Below are 17,049 nucleotides of genomic sequence, written 5' to 3'. Positions count from 1 at the left end.
TTCGGGCAGATGGGACTCGACTCGTCAGCCATGACCGGCCGCTCATCCAAAAGAAGGAAAATTCTGATCTCAACCCTCCGCTGCTTTGCAACTTTACCCTCATTGGGAAGACTTTGGGAGTAAACCCTGTCACGTACACAGTGATGGGTTAAAGAGTCAGCAGAAATACAAAACACTTTGTAGTCCAGTATTGCTATTAACTAATAATATTTGTTAGTAACTACGCAATACAGTAATATAAATGTAGATAACTTAAACAGGTTTGCAATGATTTTATATATAAGTAAGTGTGGAATATATATTAGAAAACCATGCTTCTTTAAGTCTAGGGCTAAATAGATAGTCTAACGATAATGAGTAAAGTTCAGTTCAGTTCGTGGTATTGAGTTGAGTAATGATGGAGAGAGGGGGAGGGAGAGATTGGAATCTTCAGGTGAGCCGACGCCGTCGATCTTCCCGTTGTCCTCCAAAATCCGTTTAAAGTCACCGATTGTGACAACAACAAAAGGGACCGCTCTTCTGTAGTGGAGCTATCAACCCATCCGGGGGTTGGACACACAAATAACTCCCCACCGGTCAAACCTTCTCCACACTGTGAGAGCCACTCATCGATCCGCCTGATCAATCCTCCAAAACCCACTTTTTCTGTGGGCACAACAAAACTCATTCAGTGTCCAAAATCATATGTTTCAAGTCTATCATCTGACCTTCTATTTATCTCACCGTATTGAGTACCAACCGTCTCTCAAATAACTCCTCCCTTCTCTCGTCAAGCAGGCAGTGTCCTTGGAGAAAGTATAAACAACCTGTGAGCAGTCTCCCCCCCCCCCCCACCTCTCTCTCTCCCTCTCTCTGAAACAAGGTGTTTGTGTTAAATAACTCTCTCTGGTTCTTTTCAAAAGCACAGTTCATAGGGGAAATCGATCACAGTTTATAGGGGTAATTCAGGACCATGTCACAACCCAATGGGAAAAGCCTGGAGCTGGAACAACGCAGATTGGCAACGCCGGCGCTTCTGGTTCCAAACCGTATCGGTCTCTGCCGTTCCTTTGGGTTCATCAGATGCATGGAGTGATGGAGCTAGCTACATGGGCAACAGTTTGCTCTCCATATCGTAGTGTCCTGGCTTGCGTATCTAGTCAGCGGGACGCAACATCCATGGTCAACTCTGACAGACAGAAGACTCATAATACAGCGCCCCACACCCGCACTGCCAGACTGATCAGTAGCATTTGCCGAGACTTCACCTCCGCTCCCAGAAACATGACTTAAATCACTCAGACGCTTGTGGTCTCTCCCAGTTACAGAGATACCGTTTTTCACCGCTCCTCCATCTCTAAAGCTGAAAACTACCCATTTTCGTTCTTATCATTCCAATGAGTTATCGATAGAAAACATCACTGTGATTCTTTCCACAGATGCTGCCCGACTTCACGCATATTCCCCTCCTATTTTCATACATGAGCAGTGGACACCTGTGACTACCCAGCATGCAGATTTGCCAAAATGCACAGTGTCCTGCTCTCCATATTTCCACACCAGATGAATATTAACAACGCCTGTTAATGATGCAAGTTGTGTTCTAAATATAGTGAAATGTTGTTTTGATGGAAGTGCAGTCAGGATTGCAATAGTATACCAGGGGAATGCTCACCTTCACAAGTAATCAGTACCAGATTATGAGGATTGGACATTTTCTGGGACATTCATCGCTGTAAATTCAGGTGCCTGTGAACAAAATGTTATTTTCTGTCCTAATATCCAGGGAGCCTTGAATTAATTCATGTAATCTTAAAAACTGAATGTTGAAATGCAGTTATACAATTCCTTGTCAGATGAGCCATTTAACATTTTGACAATGTTCTCTGTTCCCGTGAAAAGATGTTCAACAGAAACACAAGGAGACTCTGCGGGCACAAACTGAAAAGCTGAGAGTGAACACTATCCTGATGAGGGAGAAGGTGAAAGTTTTCCAGCTGGTTGATCGATACGCTGAGCTCACGGTAATTTCTACTCTTCGAGATCGGAGACTGGTGGAACATGAGCTACTGGCAAGAGGCAGAGACCACGAGGAGTGGAGAGAGAAACATCTCCGCGGAGAGCTGGAGAAAATCCGCACTGATCATCTGTTTCAGAGCAGTTACTCATATAGTTTCTGGAAAACAATGAAAAGATTCTTCACACGATCATCTTCGGGAAGTTCGGCTGTCGTGGCCGGCGTCCCGGGGATCGGGAAAACAACAATGGTTCAAAAGATTGTTTATGACTGGGCCACGGGGAAAATATACCAACAATTCCAGTTTGTCTTCAGTTTCAAATTCCGGGATTTAAACACTATTAACTGTAGAATAAACCTGAGGGAACTGATTCTGGATCAATATCCTTACTTTGGGAATTTCCTGAGAGAGGTCTGGAAGAACCCAGAGGGATTGTTGTTTATATTCGATGGTTTGGATGAATTCAAGCACAGAATCGATTTTGCTGACAGTCGGAGAGACACAGAACCCAAGCACCAGTGCCCAGATCCCGAGTGGTGGTGTGAAGTGTCTGACATTGTGTATAATTTAATCCAGCACAAGCTACTCCCGGGGTGTTCAGTGCTGGTGACCACCCGTCCCACTGCTTTAGATTTATTGGAAAAGGTGGAGATCAGTGTCTGTGCTGAAATCCTGGGATTTGTTGGTGAGGAACGGAAGGATTATTTCTATAGGCATTTTGAAGATCAGACGGTGGCAGCAGATGTTTTCAAACACGTGCGGGAGAACGAGCTCCTGTACACCATGAGCTACAACCCCTCCTACTGCTGGATCCTCGCTCTGGCACTGGGCCCCTTCTTCACACAAAGAGTCAGGGACCCCCAGCGAGTTCCCAAGACTATAACCCAATTATATTCCTACTATACTTACAACATCTTAAAAAACCACGGCCGTGAGATTGAGAATCTCCGCGATGTGTTACTCAGGGTTGGTCAGATGGCCTTCACAGGACTGTCCCAGAAAAAGATCGTCTTTACAGATGGCGATTTGATCAGCTACAATCTGCAGCCTTCGCAGTTTTTGTCCGGGTTCCTGATGGAGCTTTTAGAGAGAGAGGATTCTGCCCGGTGTGTGGTGTACACATTCCCACACCTCACCATCCAAGAGTTTGTAGCTGCAGTCGCACAATTCCTGACTATACATCCCAGGAAAATCCGGAAATTCCTCACTGAAGCCCACAACACGACAGATGGGCGATTTGAAGTATTTCTCCGTTTTGTTGCTGGTCTCTCCTCCCCAATGACAGCTCGGGGTCTGGAGGAGTTCCTGGGTCCATTTGCTAATGAAACAACCTGCCGGGTGATTGACTGGGTGAAGGAGGAGGTTGAACGTCAGATTGGAAACACAGAGACTGAAACTGGTAAAAGGAGCCTCCTGAACACATTGCACTACCTGTTTGAGTCTCAGAATCGTGGAGTGGCTCGGGCTGCACTGGGATCTGTGGAGACACTTTCATTCCGCGGGATGACGCTGACCCCGATTGACTGCGCGGTGCTGTCTCATGCCATCGGACTCTGTGATACAATAAAACAGCTCAAACTGGAGTACTGCCACATTCAGTGTGAAGGAATCCAGCGGCTGGGACCCGGGCTGCACAAGTGCCAAGATTTGAGGTATTTTTTCTTTTAACTTTTACTCTGAACAGCGAGACTGTACCATTGTCTTGTTTCAATGTAAGGGAATTTGTGTAAAACTCTGGTATATCAGATTGTGAAGAATTGTGAAAAATGCTCAGGAGATTGGTCGGTATTCCTCAAGGACGAGAGCGTTCTGTGATTCCTTGTAAAGGGACGTTGGAGGCTTCATCAGATCAGTGAACAATGGCCACTGGTTTAATAGCAGTGAATCACAGGATTGGTCGTGGTTCTCGCTGCCTGTGGCACGTCCATTGACAATGTTCCTTCTCACTGTCTCTGACACCCAGACCGACACTGACTGCAGCAGGAGGGTCAGAGATTCACACCCCCTTACCGATGAGGGACAAGAGACCGTCAGCAGACTGTCCGAGTCAGTGGGAGAGCATTTCTTCTGTGAGATTCCCTCTCCCTTCCCTTCGCTGTGCCTTGCGATTTCCATCAGTCCACCTGTGTGACTGTGCTCACTACCAGATACCCACACCTCATGGGCGCATCTCTTTTCTCCAGATTGTGGGCCTCTAATTAGACACACCCGTCCGTGCAATCTATTTCTGCCTCCTGGTCTTGTGGGTTCACCTTTTCCATTGGCTATCCTCATCATGGATCTCTCTTCCTCCTGATTGCATCCCTTCACCTTATTCTACTTCCTCCTACGGAATCTCTTTCCATTCCCCTTCATCCTTTGGGACCTCCCTTCCACATACACCTTCGTGCTGAGGGATCTCCCTTCCACATCCCCCTTCCTCTTGTCTGATCTCTCTTCCCCATCCCCCTGTCTCCTGTTGGATCTCTCTTCCCCATCCCACTCCCCGCTTTGAGGATCCCTTCCGCCATTTCAATCGACATTTTCTCCTTACTGTCGAACTTTCTCCCGCCCTTCTGACCCTCTCAAGTCACTAACACTTTTCTAACCATCGTGGATGAGACAGAATTTGGTGATTTTTCTGTGTCACACCTATGGACTAAATTACTGACGTTCCGTGAATACGCTGGAGCTGGGCAGTGAGGGACCTTGATAGTGATGGGAACTCAGATCAGTGATTTACTGAAGGGTTTAATGTTTCCTGAAATATCCGAGTGAGAGAAATTTCATGAGACCCACGGTTTGAATCACATTGTTCATCAATTTGTCTGTTTGCGTTTAGACTTGGGGATAATAAACTGGGAGATTCAGGAGTGCAAGTGGTGTCTGCGGCTCTGAGAAACCAGGAGTGTAAAATACTGACACTGTGGTAAGTACCAGGCTGTGGGAGATTGTGTTTACAGTCACTGGGTGTCTGACACTGAACAATAATGTGATCATTAATTGTGTTACTGATAAACACTGGGGATTTTTATCTCCTGTTTCTATATCCTTCGCCCCACTCTCTCACATCTCCAGGCTGGACTACGTTGGTCTCACAGATTCTGGTGCCGAAGATCTCGCCTCCGCTCTCAGTACAAATAAATCACTGGTGGAGCTGAACCTGAGTGGTAATGAACTGGGAGATTCTGGAGTGATACTGGTGTCTGCGGCTCTGAGGAACCCAGAGTGTGAAATACAGAAACTGTGGTAAGTACCAGAGTGTGGGAGATTGTGTTTACAGTCATTGGGTGCCTGAGACCAAATATTAATGTGATCAGTAATTGTATTACTGATAAACTCTGGGGATTTGTACCGTCTCCTGTCTCTCTACGTCCTTTACTCTTACTCTCTCTCTCTTTCATCTCCAGGCTCTACAGTGTTGGGCTCACAGATTCTGGTGCCGAGGATCTCGCGTCCGATCTCAGTACAAAACGATCAATGAAGGTGCTGAGCTTGGCATCAAACTCGCTCACAGACCTATTTGTCCCCGCTCTCCGTCGCCTCGTACTGAACCTCCCGCGTCTGGAATGGATCCGGTGAGTGTTTGTGTTAATGTTCAATGTGATAAAATATCAGCGGACCCACGGGTTTTCTGGTGATATTTATCTGTGAGTGTTGTTCAAAATTAACCCTAGTTCCCTGTTACGACACTATAGTGTAATCCATTTATTTCATTTTTTTCCTCCATCTGTTTCAGCCTGGCGGGGAATCAGTTCAGTGAGACCGGGAAGAAGGAACTGGAGTCTCTGAAGGAAACCCGACCCGGACTGAAAGTGGAGCTGTGAACGTCTGCATGTGTGAACATCCCCGCCCGCGGGATAGGAGTATTTTGACCGATTTCCTTCCCTCCTATAGTGCGCTCCCTCCTCTTTAATTTCCAACGGTTCTAATGGACCCTGGTTCTGGGCGAGCCCGCTGCGTCGTCAGAGTTGGCCCCGCAGTGACGTATTCAGCCTCACGTCAAGTGTCGCTGCTTCCGGCGTACATCCGTGTTGAGAGCTCCACCAAGTGTGACCCCGGGGAATTACACAGACAGGAAGACCCCGTGGGTGGGGCTCAGTTCCCAGGGTGAGATTATCCCGGGAGAGAAAGCTTTTGTTCACTATGGGCTGAGGACGATGCCTTCGGCAGTCTGGCCGATATAATGATGTTAAATTGACAAATCCCTCGGCAGTGACACTGGTCTGCAGCGATCTCGGACACTGCCCTGAAGTGTGATTTTATAAGCATAGGCTCCACGATGCAGAGTGTCGCTGAGAAACGGGACTGATTATTCAACCTGTGACTCGTTGTGGGCGGTCAGTTAATTGTGTGTGACTGTGATAGAGGTTGCAGCCACTGTCTGAGTATCTGACGGGGCTGCTGCTCAGGTTCGGGCTGCATTTCAGCCCCGCCCTTCTCATATACGGGCACCCGATACAGAACAGGGCGGGTCACAAGGAGGATCTCCTGGTGGGATTGTTCCTGGGCTGGGCCAAAATGGTCATTCACGGATCCAGACGGTGGTACGTGGAGGGCTGTGCCCGTCCGAATGTTTGTCCCCCTTCCGAGGATGCGTTCGTGCCCAGCTGTCCTCGGAGAGGGAGCATGCGGTCGCAATGGGTACATTGGGGGATTTGCGGGAGCGCTGGGCCCCACAGGGAATCGACTGTTTAATAGACGCACGTAACCATTTTTTTTAAACTGAGTGTACTCACAGTAATGTAAAATATGTGTGATTGTTCCTTGTGTATTTGTTGTGCAAATAAACTTTTATAGTTTTGTAAATAAAACGGTGAGCAGTTTTCCAATCCCCGAATGCCACGCACTGTTTAATTTACATTTGTCATGATGAACTGAATAGACGGCTGTAACGCCTCGTCCACGCAGACAAGAACGAATGAAGAGATTAGAAGCTCCAAGAAATATCTGGCGCGAGTCCACTGAGGTCCCGAAGAGGAGAGGGATGCGTGTGGGACACCGATATTAAACACGTGGTGAAGCACCATCCCTCCACACACTCCCAGGGTCAGAACCAGACTGAAGTTGCCTCAGCACCGTCCAAACATACATTACCAGGGTCAGACACAGCATTAGTGCACCTCAACACCATCAGAAACAGCTCACCAGTTATCAGACACAGAGCGAACCTCCCTCGGCACCGTCCCATCACAAAACTCCGTGATCAGACACAAAATGCAGCTCCCTCGGCATCGTCCAACCACACAAAACCAGGATCAGACACAATGCCAATCTCCCTCCACACCGTTTCATCACAGACTACAACAGTCAGATTCAGAGAGAAGCTCCCTCCGACAAAGCAAGTCATTTAGTGTACACATTGCCGACGTCTCCAGATAAAAGTAGGTGGTATCGTATCAAACAGCTGAAATGGGTGGGGCAGAAACAGGAATGTTATCATCATCGGCACATAACAATTGATGTACATGATAGACCTGATTTGGGAGACCTCAGAATGGAACAACATTTCCAAGAAGATGGGAGCAGGCACTGTCAAGGGGATGATTTTCAGTCCTCTCATCCTGAGAATCAGGGCAGTTTTGTCCAAAGATCAAAGGAAAAGTAAGATAAGCCAGTGCTTGTCCCTCCTATCCTGAATGGAAAATGGGTAAGAAAAGACGGACGGCGTGATTCCAAAGACAATCGGGAGCCTAGATTGGATGGGTTAGAAGAACAGATACAAAATACGGACATAAAATAATTTAACATTTAAACTGGAAATAAGAGCAGGTATTACCCTTGTGTGTTACAGGTTTAATTCAACATGAAGAGAATAATGTATTGTACTGCGATGGCATCAACCATGACTGGGGCCATGGTCAGTCTTGTTCCAGAGCCAGTAGGGCGGACAAATGTGCAACAGTGATGTCGTTGTTTGGAAAGCACACAGTGAACAAAAACAGATCATTTCAACGGACACGGGGAATACGGCCTAACTAAGGATGAACTGAGGACCCAAACTTGTATTATACTGGGGTAGATGGCTTAACATGCCCGGACTAAATAAAAACTCCTATGCTATAAAACTCTAGATGCGACATTATTCAGTATCCCAGATGGGGTATATGAGTCTGTATCTTGGTCCAATTATTGAGCAGACTTCAGGTAATGATGGCCATGGTAAGATTACAGTTAAGTGAGATCGCACTCATGTGTATATTGAGTGGGGCAGCCATCTACACAAGACGTATATCGACTGGGGTGGTTTCTCAAAGGTTGCTTCTATGATTATAAACTTTCGACAGTGGAATGTAGTACACGGTGAGAGTAGAATGGGGAAGGAACTGAAGGACACGGAGAAGAGTTTTTTGTCAGGGGCCAGAACCTTTCTAGGTTATCAATACTGTTAGAAAAATCACTACCCCATACCTACAAGTAACGGAAGCTACAGCGGAGACTAAATATAGTGAGACACACCGTAATACAAACGGGGGAGGATTAGTATTAGAGGATACAGGGGAATTTGCAACTTTGCTACCAGGGTAACAGTAGGTGCAGGTAATCTTTAATCTAACTGAAATAACGGTACCTGAATGGTGCCCACTTACAACAAAACAATGATTTACGCACCTTCCTGGGAAACAAATTAGCGGGGGTGAGTTTAAGCCAGTCAAAGATAGAACGTAAAGAGGACTATTGGAATTAGTGGGAGCAGGTTATGCATCCGGGTAGCAACTGTCAATACCCTAACAACAGCAGAACGATAAAACCGGATACTGTCCCTCCAGCAGAAATTATTACTGGACAGAATTACTAAGATCAGGTTCAAACTGATTAGCCGAGATGCATCCCAGGTAACTCTGGATGCTGTTAAATTTCTGAAGCCCCTTCAAGATAAAACAAATCTGACTATTGACCACATAGACCTCATGTCTAAGGAAATGCCTAAAACTGAAATATGTACTATATATGCTACTTGGTTGCTTACCATGATTGGCACTAATTTATTACAACTTGGTGTACATCAGTTACCAAATTGGGTTTTAGATGAACAGCTAAATGAATGGGTCAGAGCAAGGGTGCCATTGTGTCATATTAGAAACCTCACAATAACAACAGAGTACTGGGTACCTGTGATGATGATAAAGGAAGGTTTTATGCTGGAGCAGTATTCCACATTCCCCAACAGGGAAATAATTCAACCTACCCTTTGAAAAGGGTTAACTATGTTGGCCAATATCATGAGAATACATGGATATGCTTAAGTAACCCACCAGCACGTGCTATTGTTAAGAATGACACTGGGAAAGGGATGGATTTATCACGATGCCATCAAGACTGAGACCACTGGTCTTGTCCAGAATGAATGACAAAGCAGTAGCTTACGTATAGTGATTTCAGTATTTATGAAAATTGTTCTTTCTCTATTTTGCCTATGAATAATCTGTCTTTCTTACAATATGCATTGGTGGACAGACATATTATATAGCAACAGGGGCTACAATTTATACCAAGGGATGGAAACAATGTCCTTTGGAAAGTCACAATGTCGGCATAGGGAATGCGACTTTAGATCTGATCATTGGAGGACGAACCTTGCCTCAGCCAACAGGAGACACAGTAATGGTGGAGAACTTCAACATCCAACGCACTGATATAGATGAATATCTGTGGGACTATGTGGTTACTGAATTGCCACCAATTCCTCACTTGACTGCAGACTGGACACGAGCTGTGGAGGAGGCAAGGGAGCTAATCCATCACTGGACTAAACACAATAAACTAATTAAAGCACATACTGATCCACGTTTGCTCCTCGAGGCGTGAGAAGAGATCGCTGAGCATCTGGCTAGGATCTTTATGTCCTCGTTGTCCACGGGAATGGTACCGGAGGATTGGAGGGAGGCGAATGTTGTTCCCTTCTTCAAAAAAGGTAGTAGGGATAGCCGGGTAATTACAGACCACTGAGCCTTACGTCTGTGGTGGGAAAGCTGTTGGAAATTATTCTTAGAGATAGGATCTATGGGCATTTAGAGAATCATGGTCTGATCAGGGACAGTCAGCATGGCTTTGTGAAGGGCAGATCGTGTCTAACAAGCCTGAGAGAGTTCTTTGAGGAGGTGACCAGGCATATAGATGAGGGTAGTGCAGTGGATGTGATCTATATGGATTTTAGTAAGTCATTTGACAAGGTTCCACACGGGCCAGGTGGATTCAGAATTGGCTTGCCTGCAGAAGGCAGAGTGTGGTGGTGGAGGGAGTACATTCAGATTGGAGGATTGTGACTAGTGGTGTCCCACAAGGATCTGTTCTGGGACCTCTACTTTTCGTGATTTTTTATTAACGACCTGGATGTGGGGGTAGAAGGGTGGGTTGGCAAGTTTGCAGACAACACAAAGGTTGGTGGTGTTGTAGATAGTGTAGAGGATTGTCAAAGATTGCAGAGAGACATTGTTAGGATGCAGAAGTGGACTGAGAAGTGGCAGATGGTGTTCAACACGAAGAAGTGTGAGGTGGTACACTTTGGAAGGACAAACTCCAAGGCAGAGTACAAAGTAAATGGCAGGATATTTGGTAGTGTGGAGGAGCAGAGGGATCTCGGGGTACATGTCCACAGATCCCTGAAAGTTGCCTCACAGGTGGGTAGGGTAGTTAAGAAAGCTTATGGGGTGTTAGCTTTCATAAGTCGAGGGATAGAGTTTATGAGTCGCGATGTAATGATGCAGCTCTATAAAACTCTGGTTAGGCCACACTTGGAGTATTGTGTCCAGTTCTGGTCACCTCACTATTGGAAGGATGTGGAAGCATTGGAAAGGGTACAGAGGAGATTTACCAGGATGCTGCCTGGTTTAGAAAGTATGCATTATGATCAGAGATTAAGGGAGCTAGGGCTTTACTCTTTGGAGAGAAAGAGGATGAGAGGAGACATAATAGAGGTGTACAAGATAATAAGAGGAATAGATAGAGTGGATAGACAGCTCCTCTTCCCCAGGGCACCACTGCTCAATACAAGAGGACATTTCTTTAAGGTAAGGGGTGGGAAGTTCAAGGGGGATATTAGAGGAAGGTATTTTACTCAGAGAGTGGTTGGTGCGTGGAATGCACTGCCTGAGTCAGTGGTGGAGGCAGATACACTAGTGAAGTTTAAAAGACTACTAGACAGGTATATGGAGGAATCTAAGGTGGGGGCTTATATGGGAGGCAGGGTTTGAGGGTCGGCACAACATTGTGGGCCGAAGGGCCTGTACTGTGCTGTACTATTCTATGTTTTATAAGGCAAATGAACTCTTGAGTGACAAAGGTTTTTGGAGTAAATTTTGGAATTAGGGACAAATGTTCAAATACATCCATGGCTAAAATACTAATCTTACGTACCCTGATAAAGTATTGCTTAATGTATATTAACTGAGGAGATATTATGAAAAATCGAGGATAATGCCTTCATGAAGCAACAGAGGCGATTGACAGTATACGGTGGGTGAATTTAGATGGTAAATGTCAATAGCGTTTATAGAATATAAGTGTTCCACACCTACCGGGGTTCCATCGCAGTCCTATGGGCAGTCAACTGAATGAGAGGAGGATACAGGAAGCTTCAGGTAATGATCTGCTCAACCTGTGACTATTCTCAAACAAATAGCCATCTGTTATGTAAAGGGAAGGGGCTCTGAACAGATTCTTGCTTTGGGACAATCTAATCAGAGCAATATACCTGAGACCATTCTCAGAGGAGTAGCTACTTGTTTTGTAGAATGCCAGACCTGCAATCGGTAATCACGTTAGACTCTGTCTGGGTTGCCTCATTTAACTGGTTTGGACTAGTCGGAGTGTCAAGACACAAATACAAACCCCCGCGGTGGGCAGAACCATGAAACAATATTGGCTGTTGCCTTGTGCAATGACCAGTACGATGGCGTCCCTGGTAGGTGAGGTGACCTTGAGCTAATGGGGTTGAGATTCAATGGTTCAATTGATGAGGAACAGTATAAGTCTCAGGAGCTCGAAATACGCAAGGGCGATAACTCTCCAGCAGCCAGGGACCAACCATCGCGGATAAGTAGGACTCCACGGACACGATGAAATCCGGACCACGATGACCACCTAACCAGCATAGACTCCTTTCCCGGGTAATATTTTTTTTTCTCTTAGTTGACTGTTCAGAGAGTGTCACGGGTTCTAGTAGGGAACACATAGGTCGATATGAGTGTGAATCTACCTGCTCTTTTTAGTTGAAATAATAAAAGTTACTTGTTGGTATATACAGATTCTCTGTGCCTCATTGATCATTATTACAAGTGGTGGTTCTTGTATCAAGTTAATCCTGCGATTGTACCCTTTCCCTCTTGACCGAAAATTAACAATTTAATATGCAGACTAGGGGGCAGGCATATAAAATTAAATGCAATATCAACGTGCTGATTGTGTTCGGATATTCAGTCACAGCCCGTGATCAATGATGATAGGTATTATTATTGACAGCAAAATTGTATTAATTGACGAGTTTGAATATGAACGTCACTGTTGCGTCCGAGTTGGGACAGGAAGTGCCAGGATCCGGGATGTCTCTGACCGGGTGCACGACATCCTGGTACGAGAGGGAAAGCAACCAGAAGTCATGATACATGTTGGGACCAACGACATAGGCAGGAAGAGGGATGAGGTCCTGAAGTGTGAGTTTCGTGAATTAGGCAGAAGGCTGAAGAACAGGACCTCAAGGGTGACGTTCTCAGGATTGCTGCCAGTGCTACGTGACAGAGATGGTAAGAATTGGAGGAGATGGCAGTTGAATGCGTGGCTGAGGAGTTGATGCAGGGAGCAGGGTTTTAGAATTTTAGATCATTGGGATCTCTTCTGGGGAAGGTGGAACCTGTACAGATTGGATGGGTTGCACCTGAACTCGAGGGGGAGCAATATCCTTGCAGGTAGGTTTGCTAGCATGGTTCAGGAGGGTTTAAACTAAATTGCGAGGGGAATGGGACCCAGAGCGATATAGCAGTGAAAGAAGTGCATGGAGTAAAGCCAGATCTAACATACAGAGAGGCTTTGAGGAAAGAGAAGCAGAATAAATGGTGTAAAGACAGTAAGGTAGAAGGGCTGAAATGTGTGTACCGCAATGCAAGAAGCATCAGGAACAAAGGTGATGAACTGAGAGCTTGGATACATACATGGAATTATGATGTAGTGACCATTACAGAGACTTGGCTGGCACCAGGGCAGGAATGGATTCTCAATATTCCTAGATTTCAGTGCTTTGAAAGGGATAGAGAGGGAGGAAAAGGGGGAGAAGGGGTGGCATTACTGGTCAGGGATACTATTACAGCTACAGAAAGGGTGGGTAATGTAACAGGATCTCTTTTGAGTCAATATGGGTGGAAGTCAGGAACAGGAAGTGAGCAGTTACTCTACTGGGGGTATTCTATAAGCCCCCTGGTAGCAGCCGAGATACAGAGGAGCAGATTGGGAGGCAGATTTTGGAAAGGTGCAAAAATAACAGGATTGTTATCATGAGTGACTTTAACTTCCCTAATATTGATTGGCACCTGATTAGTTCCAAGGGTTTAGATGGGGCAGAGTTTGTTAAGTGTGTCCAGGATGGATTCCTGTCACAGTATGTGGACAGGCCGACCAGGGGGAATGCCATATTAGATCTAGTACTAGGTAATGAACCGGGTCAGGTCACAGATCTGTCAGTGGGTGAGCATCTGGGGGACAGTGACCACCGCTTCCTGGCCTTTATAATTATCATGGGAAAGGATAGAATCAAAGAGGACATGAAAATGTTTAATTGGGGAAAGGCAAATTATGAGGCTATAAGGCTAGAACTTGCGAGTGTAAATTGGGATGATGTTTTTGCAGGGAATTGTACTATGGACACGTGGTCGATGTTTAGAGATATCTCGCGGGATGTAAAGGATAAATTTGTCCCGGTGAGGAAGATAAAGAATGGTAGGGTGAAGGAACCATGGGTGACAAGTGAGGTGGAAAATCCAGTCAGGTGGAAGAAGGCAGCATACATGAGGTTTAGGAAGCAAGGATCAGATGGGTCTATTGAGGAATATAGGGAAGCAAGAAAGGAGCTTAGGAAGGGGCTGAGATTGCCTGCAATGGGGGGTGAATTATTTGGGCCAGGCAGGGAAACATCACTGATTCATGACATCCTTGCGGCAATGAGAGCCAGGGGATATTTTATCGCGTCCTTCAGTTGCTCCCTGAACTTGGTCTGGGTGACGGCGTAAAGAGCCGTGTTTGTGCAGCAGCTCAGAATCTGCAGCATCGAGCCCAGTCCTCGCAGAGAATCAGCAGGAAGCGTCACGGCAGAGGTAGCAGACAGTCGGTTCCACGCAGAATACACAGTGAACGGTGCCCACAGCAGGACGAAATTGCCAGAGATGATCAGCAGTAAAACGAGCGATTTTCTGCGGCTCTCCATCTCCGGGTCTCTGGCACTCTGTCCCTTGTCAGCACGCCGGAGTCTCCTGCGCCCTCTGCTGGTGACTAAAACGTGCCGGATGGTTAATGCATTCGTCAGGAGAACCAGCAGGAATGGGATTACAGGAGTGAGAAGGTAATTAAATAAATCAATTGACATTCCGACAAATAAAGACACATAACCTGCGGTATCTACACAAATAAATGGAGCGATCAGCGCTGCATAATACCCCGAGAATCGAAAATACCAGTAAATGTTCCTTAAACAGCTGATCGCAGTCACTGTCCCCAGCATCACAGCCGCAGTTCTCCCGGTGCAATATTTTGTTTTCAGCTTCTGGCAACAAATGGCCACAAACCGGTCAAATGTGAAAGTGACGGTGAACCAGACCGAACAATCGGTGGCGGCGTAAAGCAGGACGGCGTGGATTTGACACACTGGTGTGTCCGCAGCCCAGATGAGAAGTTCAATTGGCGCGTAAATATTCGGAATCTTGTTCAGTATCAGGTCCAGGACAACAACCATAAGATCCGCCGCTGCCATGGCAACTAGGTAGCGAGTGACAACTCTGGAGAGACCGCACTTTCCTCTGGACAGGATTAAAATCGTCACCAGGTGCACTGCGAGACGCATAAAACACAATGAATGGAGACACATCCTGAAGCGTTTCCATTATCATACAATTTATCGGATTTGTTCTCTGTGTTTAGTCACATGAGAAAATAATTACTCCTCGGGAAGTCTATCAAGAAAATCAATTACTGGAATCAAATCGTAAGTGAAATCAGCGAACAATCAACCGCAATATTTTCGGGCTGATGTCACACAGGAAACAGCAGTGAATAACACATATAACGATCACTGGTAATTGGGAACTTTGTATATGTTGAGGGGAAAGATGTAAATAGAACTTCAAATACGAAATTTACAGAAACTTGGGTGATAAACATTAGAATTGTTTATTTAACATTGTATAGTTGAGCTTTGAGGAGACACTCACCGGGAAGAGCAATGATAGCGTGACCAGGGTAGTAAATCACTTGAATGACTTTTAATGCGTGCGAGATTCGAAAATCCAAGGTCATCCATTCATACTTCGCAAAGATCAACTGAGCAGCCCAGAAGACATTCTTCGGAGCTTCTGCGACATTCCACGATGCTGTTCCCGGACTCTGGCCCATTACGGAACGAGCAAACCTTCCTTCCGCAGAGTGTGCTCTCTCTGTCCCGCTGTGTGGATCAGCGAACCGCTGTGAGTGCCGGACCGGCTGATCAGTGAGAACTCAGTGATTCCGATGCTTATTAATAGGAGAGAGAAGCTCTCTTGTGACGCCTGAACCCTCCGTGGAAATGACGATGTTGGCATTTAATGAAATGACAGATCCAGTTAACCCTTTCTGCATAGCAGCTGAGCAGCAGGTGTTGGCAAATAATTTCGAGCATTAAAGTTTTATATATTCATTATTTGTTTAGACACTTTTCAGCAGATTTAGCAAAAAAATGAGGCAAAGTAAAATTCGAAGATGAAGTAAAATGTATAGCTTCTCTCATTAATCACGTTTAAAAGAAAACGATATTTGTTTCAAAAGATTACTTTTGAATATTGTGATTGTAAAGCAGAGTGGCTTGAGTATTTGGCTTAGAGAGAGAGGAGAGGTGGTGTGTGTGTGTGTGTGTGTGTGTGTGTGTGTGAGAGAGAGAGAGAGAGAGAGAGAGAGAGAGAGAGAGATTTAAAGTGCAAAATATGTTGCATTGTGACAGTTCCACTCTCTTGACCTCAGAAGTCTGTGTCCAGTGGTACAAACAACCGTCACAAACTTCTTGTTTCCAGTGAATAGCCATGAGGTCATCTGTGCCTTGACATGTCCTTCGCTCTCTCCGAATGCAAACAGATACTTACAGAATCAAAACCAGGTTTATTATCACCGGCATGTGTAGTGAAATGTGTTAACTTAACAGCAGCAGTTCAACGCAATACATATTATAGAAGAAAACATTAAGTAAATCAATTACAGTATATGTGATATTCAGGAATCGGATGGCAGAGGAGAATCGCTAACTGTGTGCCTTCAGGCTTCTGTATGGTAACAATGAGAAAAGGTCATGCCCGGGGTGCTGCGGGTCCTTAGTAATGGACGCTGACGCCTCTCCTTGGAGATGTCCTGGGTACTTAGTAGGCTGGTACCCAAGATGGAGCTGCCTAAATTTACGACTGTATGCAGATTCTTTCGGTCCTGTGCAGTAGCAACCCCCACTCCAACCCCCAACCATCCATATCAGACAGTGATACAGCCTGTCAGAATGCTCGCCCATCTATAGAAGTTTTTGAGTGTATTTGTTGACATACCAAATCTCTTCAAACTAAAGTATATTCACTGTCTTGCCTTCTTTATAACAGCATCGATATGTTGGGACCAGGTTAGGTCCACAGAAATCTTGACACCCAGGAAATTGGAACTGCCCACTCTCTCCACTTCTGATCTCTCAATGAGGATCGGTACCTGATCCCTTGTCTTGCCGTACCTGAAGTTCACAATCAGCCCTTTCGTCTGACTGACGGTGCGTGCAATGTTGTTGCTGAGACACCACTCCACTAGCTGGTGTATCTCGTTCCTGTGCGCCCTCTCGTCTCCATATCATATTCTACCAGCAATAGTTGTA

General features: G+C 45.7%; 2 protein-coding genes across 2 annotated transcripts in view; one reads left to right on the top strand and one right to left on the bottom strand.

Moving 5' to 3' along the window:
* LOC134341672 (NACHT, LRR and PYD domains-containing protein 3-like) overlaps positions 1 to 6,789 on the top strand; it is a 43,515-nt gene extending 36,726 nt beyond the window's left edge. Inside the window, exons 9-13 of the mRNA XM_063039598.1 lie at positions 1,882 to 3,649; positions 4,819 to 4,905; positions 5,055 to 5,225; positions 5,387 to 5,554; positions 5,716 to 6,789. Of these exons, the coding sequence (XP_062895668.1) occupies positions 1,882 to 3,649; positions 4,819 to 4,905; positions 5,055 to 5,225; positions 5,387 to 5,554; positions 5,716 to 5,803 (2,282 nt within the window). The 3' untranslated portion in view covers positions 5,804 to 6,789. The remainder of the gene's footprint in view (positions 1 to 1,881; positions 3,650 to 4,818; positions 4,906 to 5,054; positions 5,226 to 5,386; positions 5,555 to 5,715) is intronic.
* A 7,317-nt stretch (positions 6,790 to 14,106) lies between these two features.
* On the bottom strand, positions 14,107 to 15,569 carry LOC134341552 (probable G-protein coupled receptor 139). The gene is made up of 2 exons (XM_063039418.1): positions 15,389 to 15,569; positions 14,107 to 15,008 (listed from the first exon to the last, which is right to left on the bottom strand). Exons 1-2 carry the CDS (start codon positions 15,567 to 15,569, stop codon positions 14,107 to 14,109), a joined length of 1,083 nt encoding a protein of 360 aa, XP_062895488.1.
* Positions 15,570 to 17,049: the final 1,480 nt, after the last annotated feature.

Source organism: Mobula hypostoma, unplaced genomic scaffold (genome assembly GCF_963921235.1).
Source record: "Mobula hypostoma unplaced genomic scaffold, sMobHyp1.1 scaffold_36, whole genome shotgun sequence".
Taxonomy (NCBI): Eukaryota; Metazoa; Chordata; class Chondrichthyes; order Myliobatiformes; family Myliobatidae; genus Mobula; species Mobula hypostoma.
Note: the sequence above shows the minus strand (reverse complement) of the source record. Positions and strands in the feature narration are given on the sequence as shown.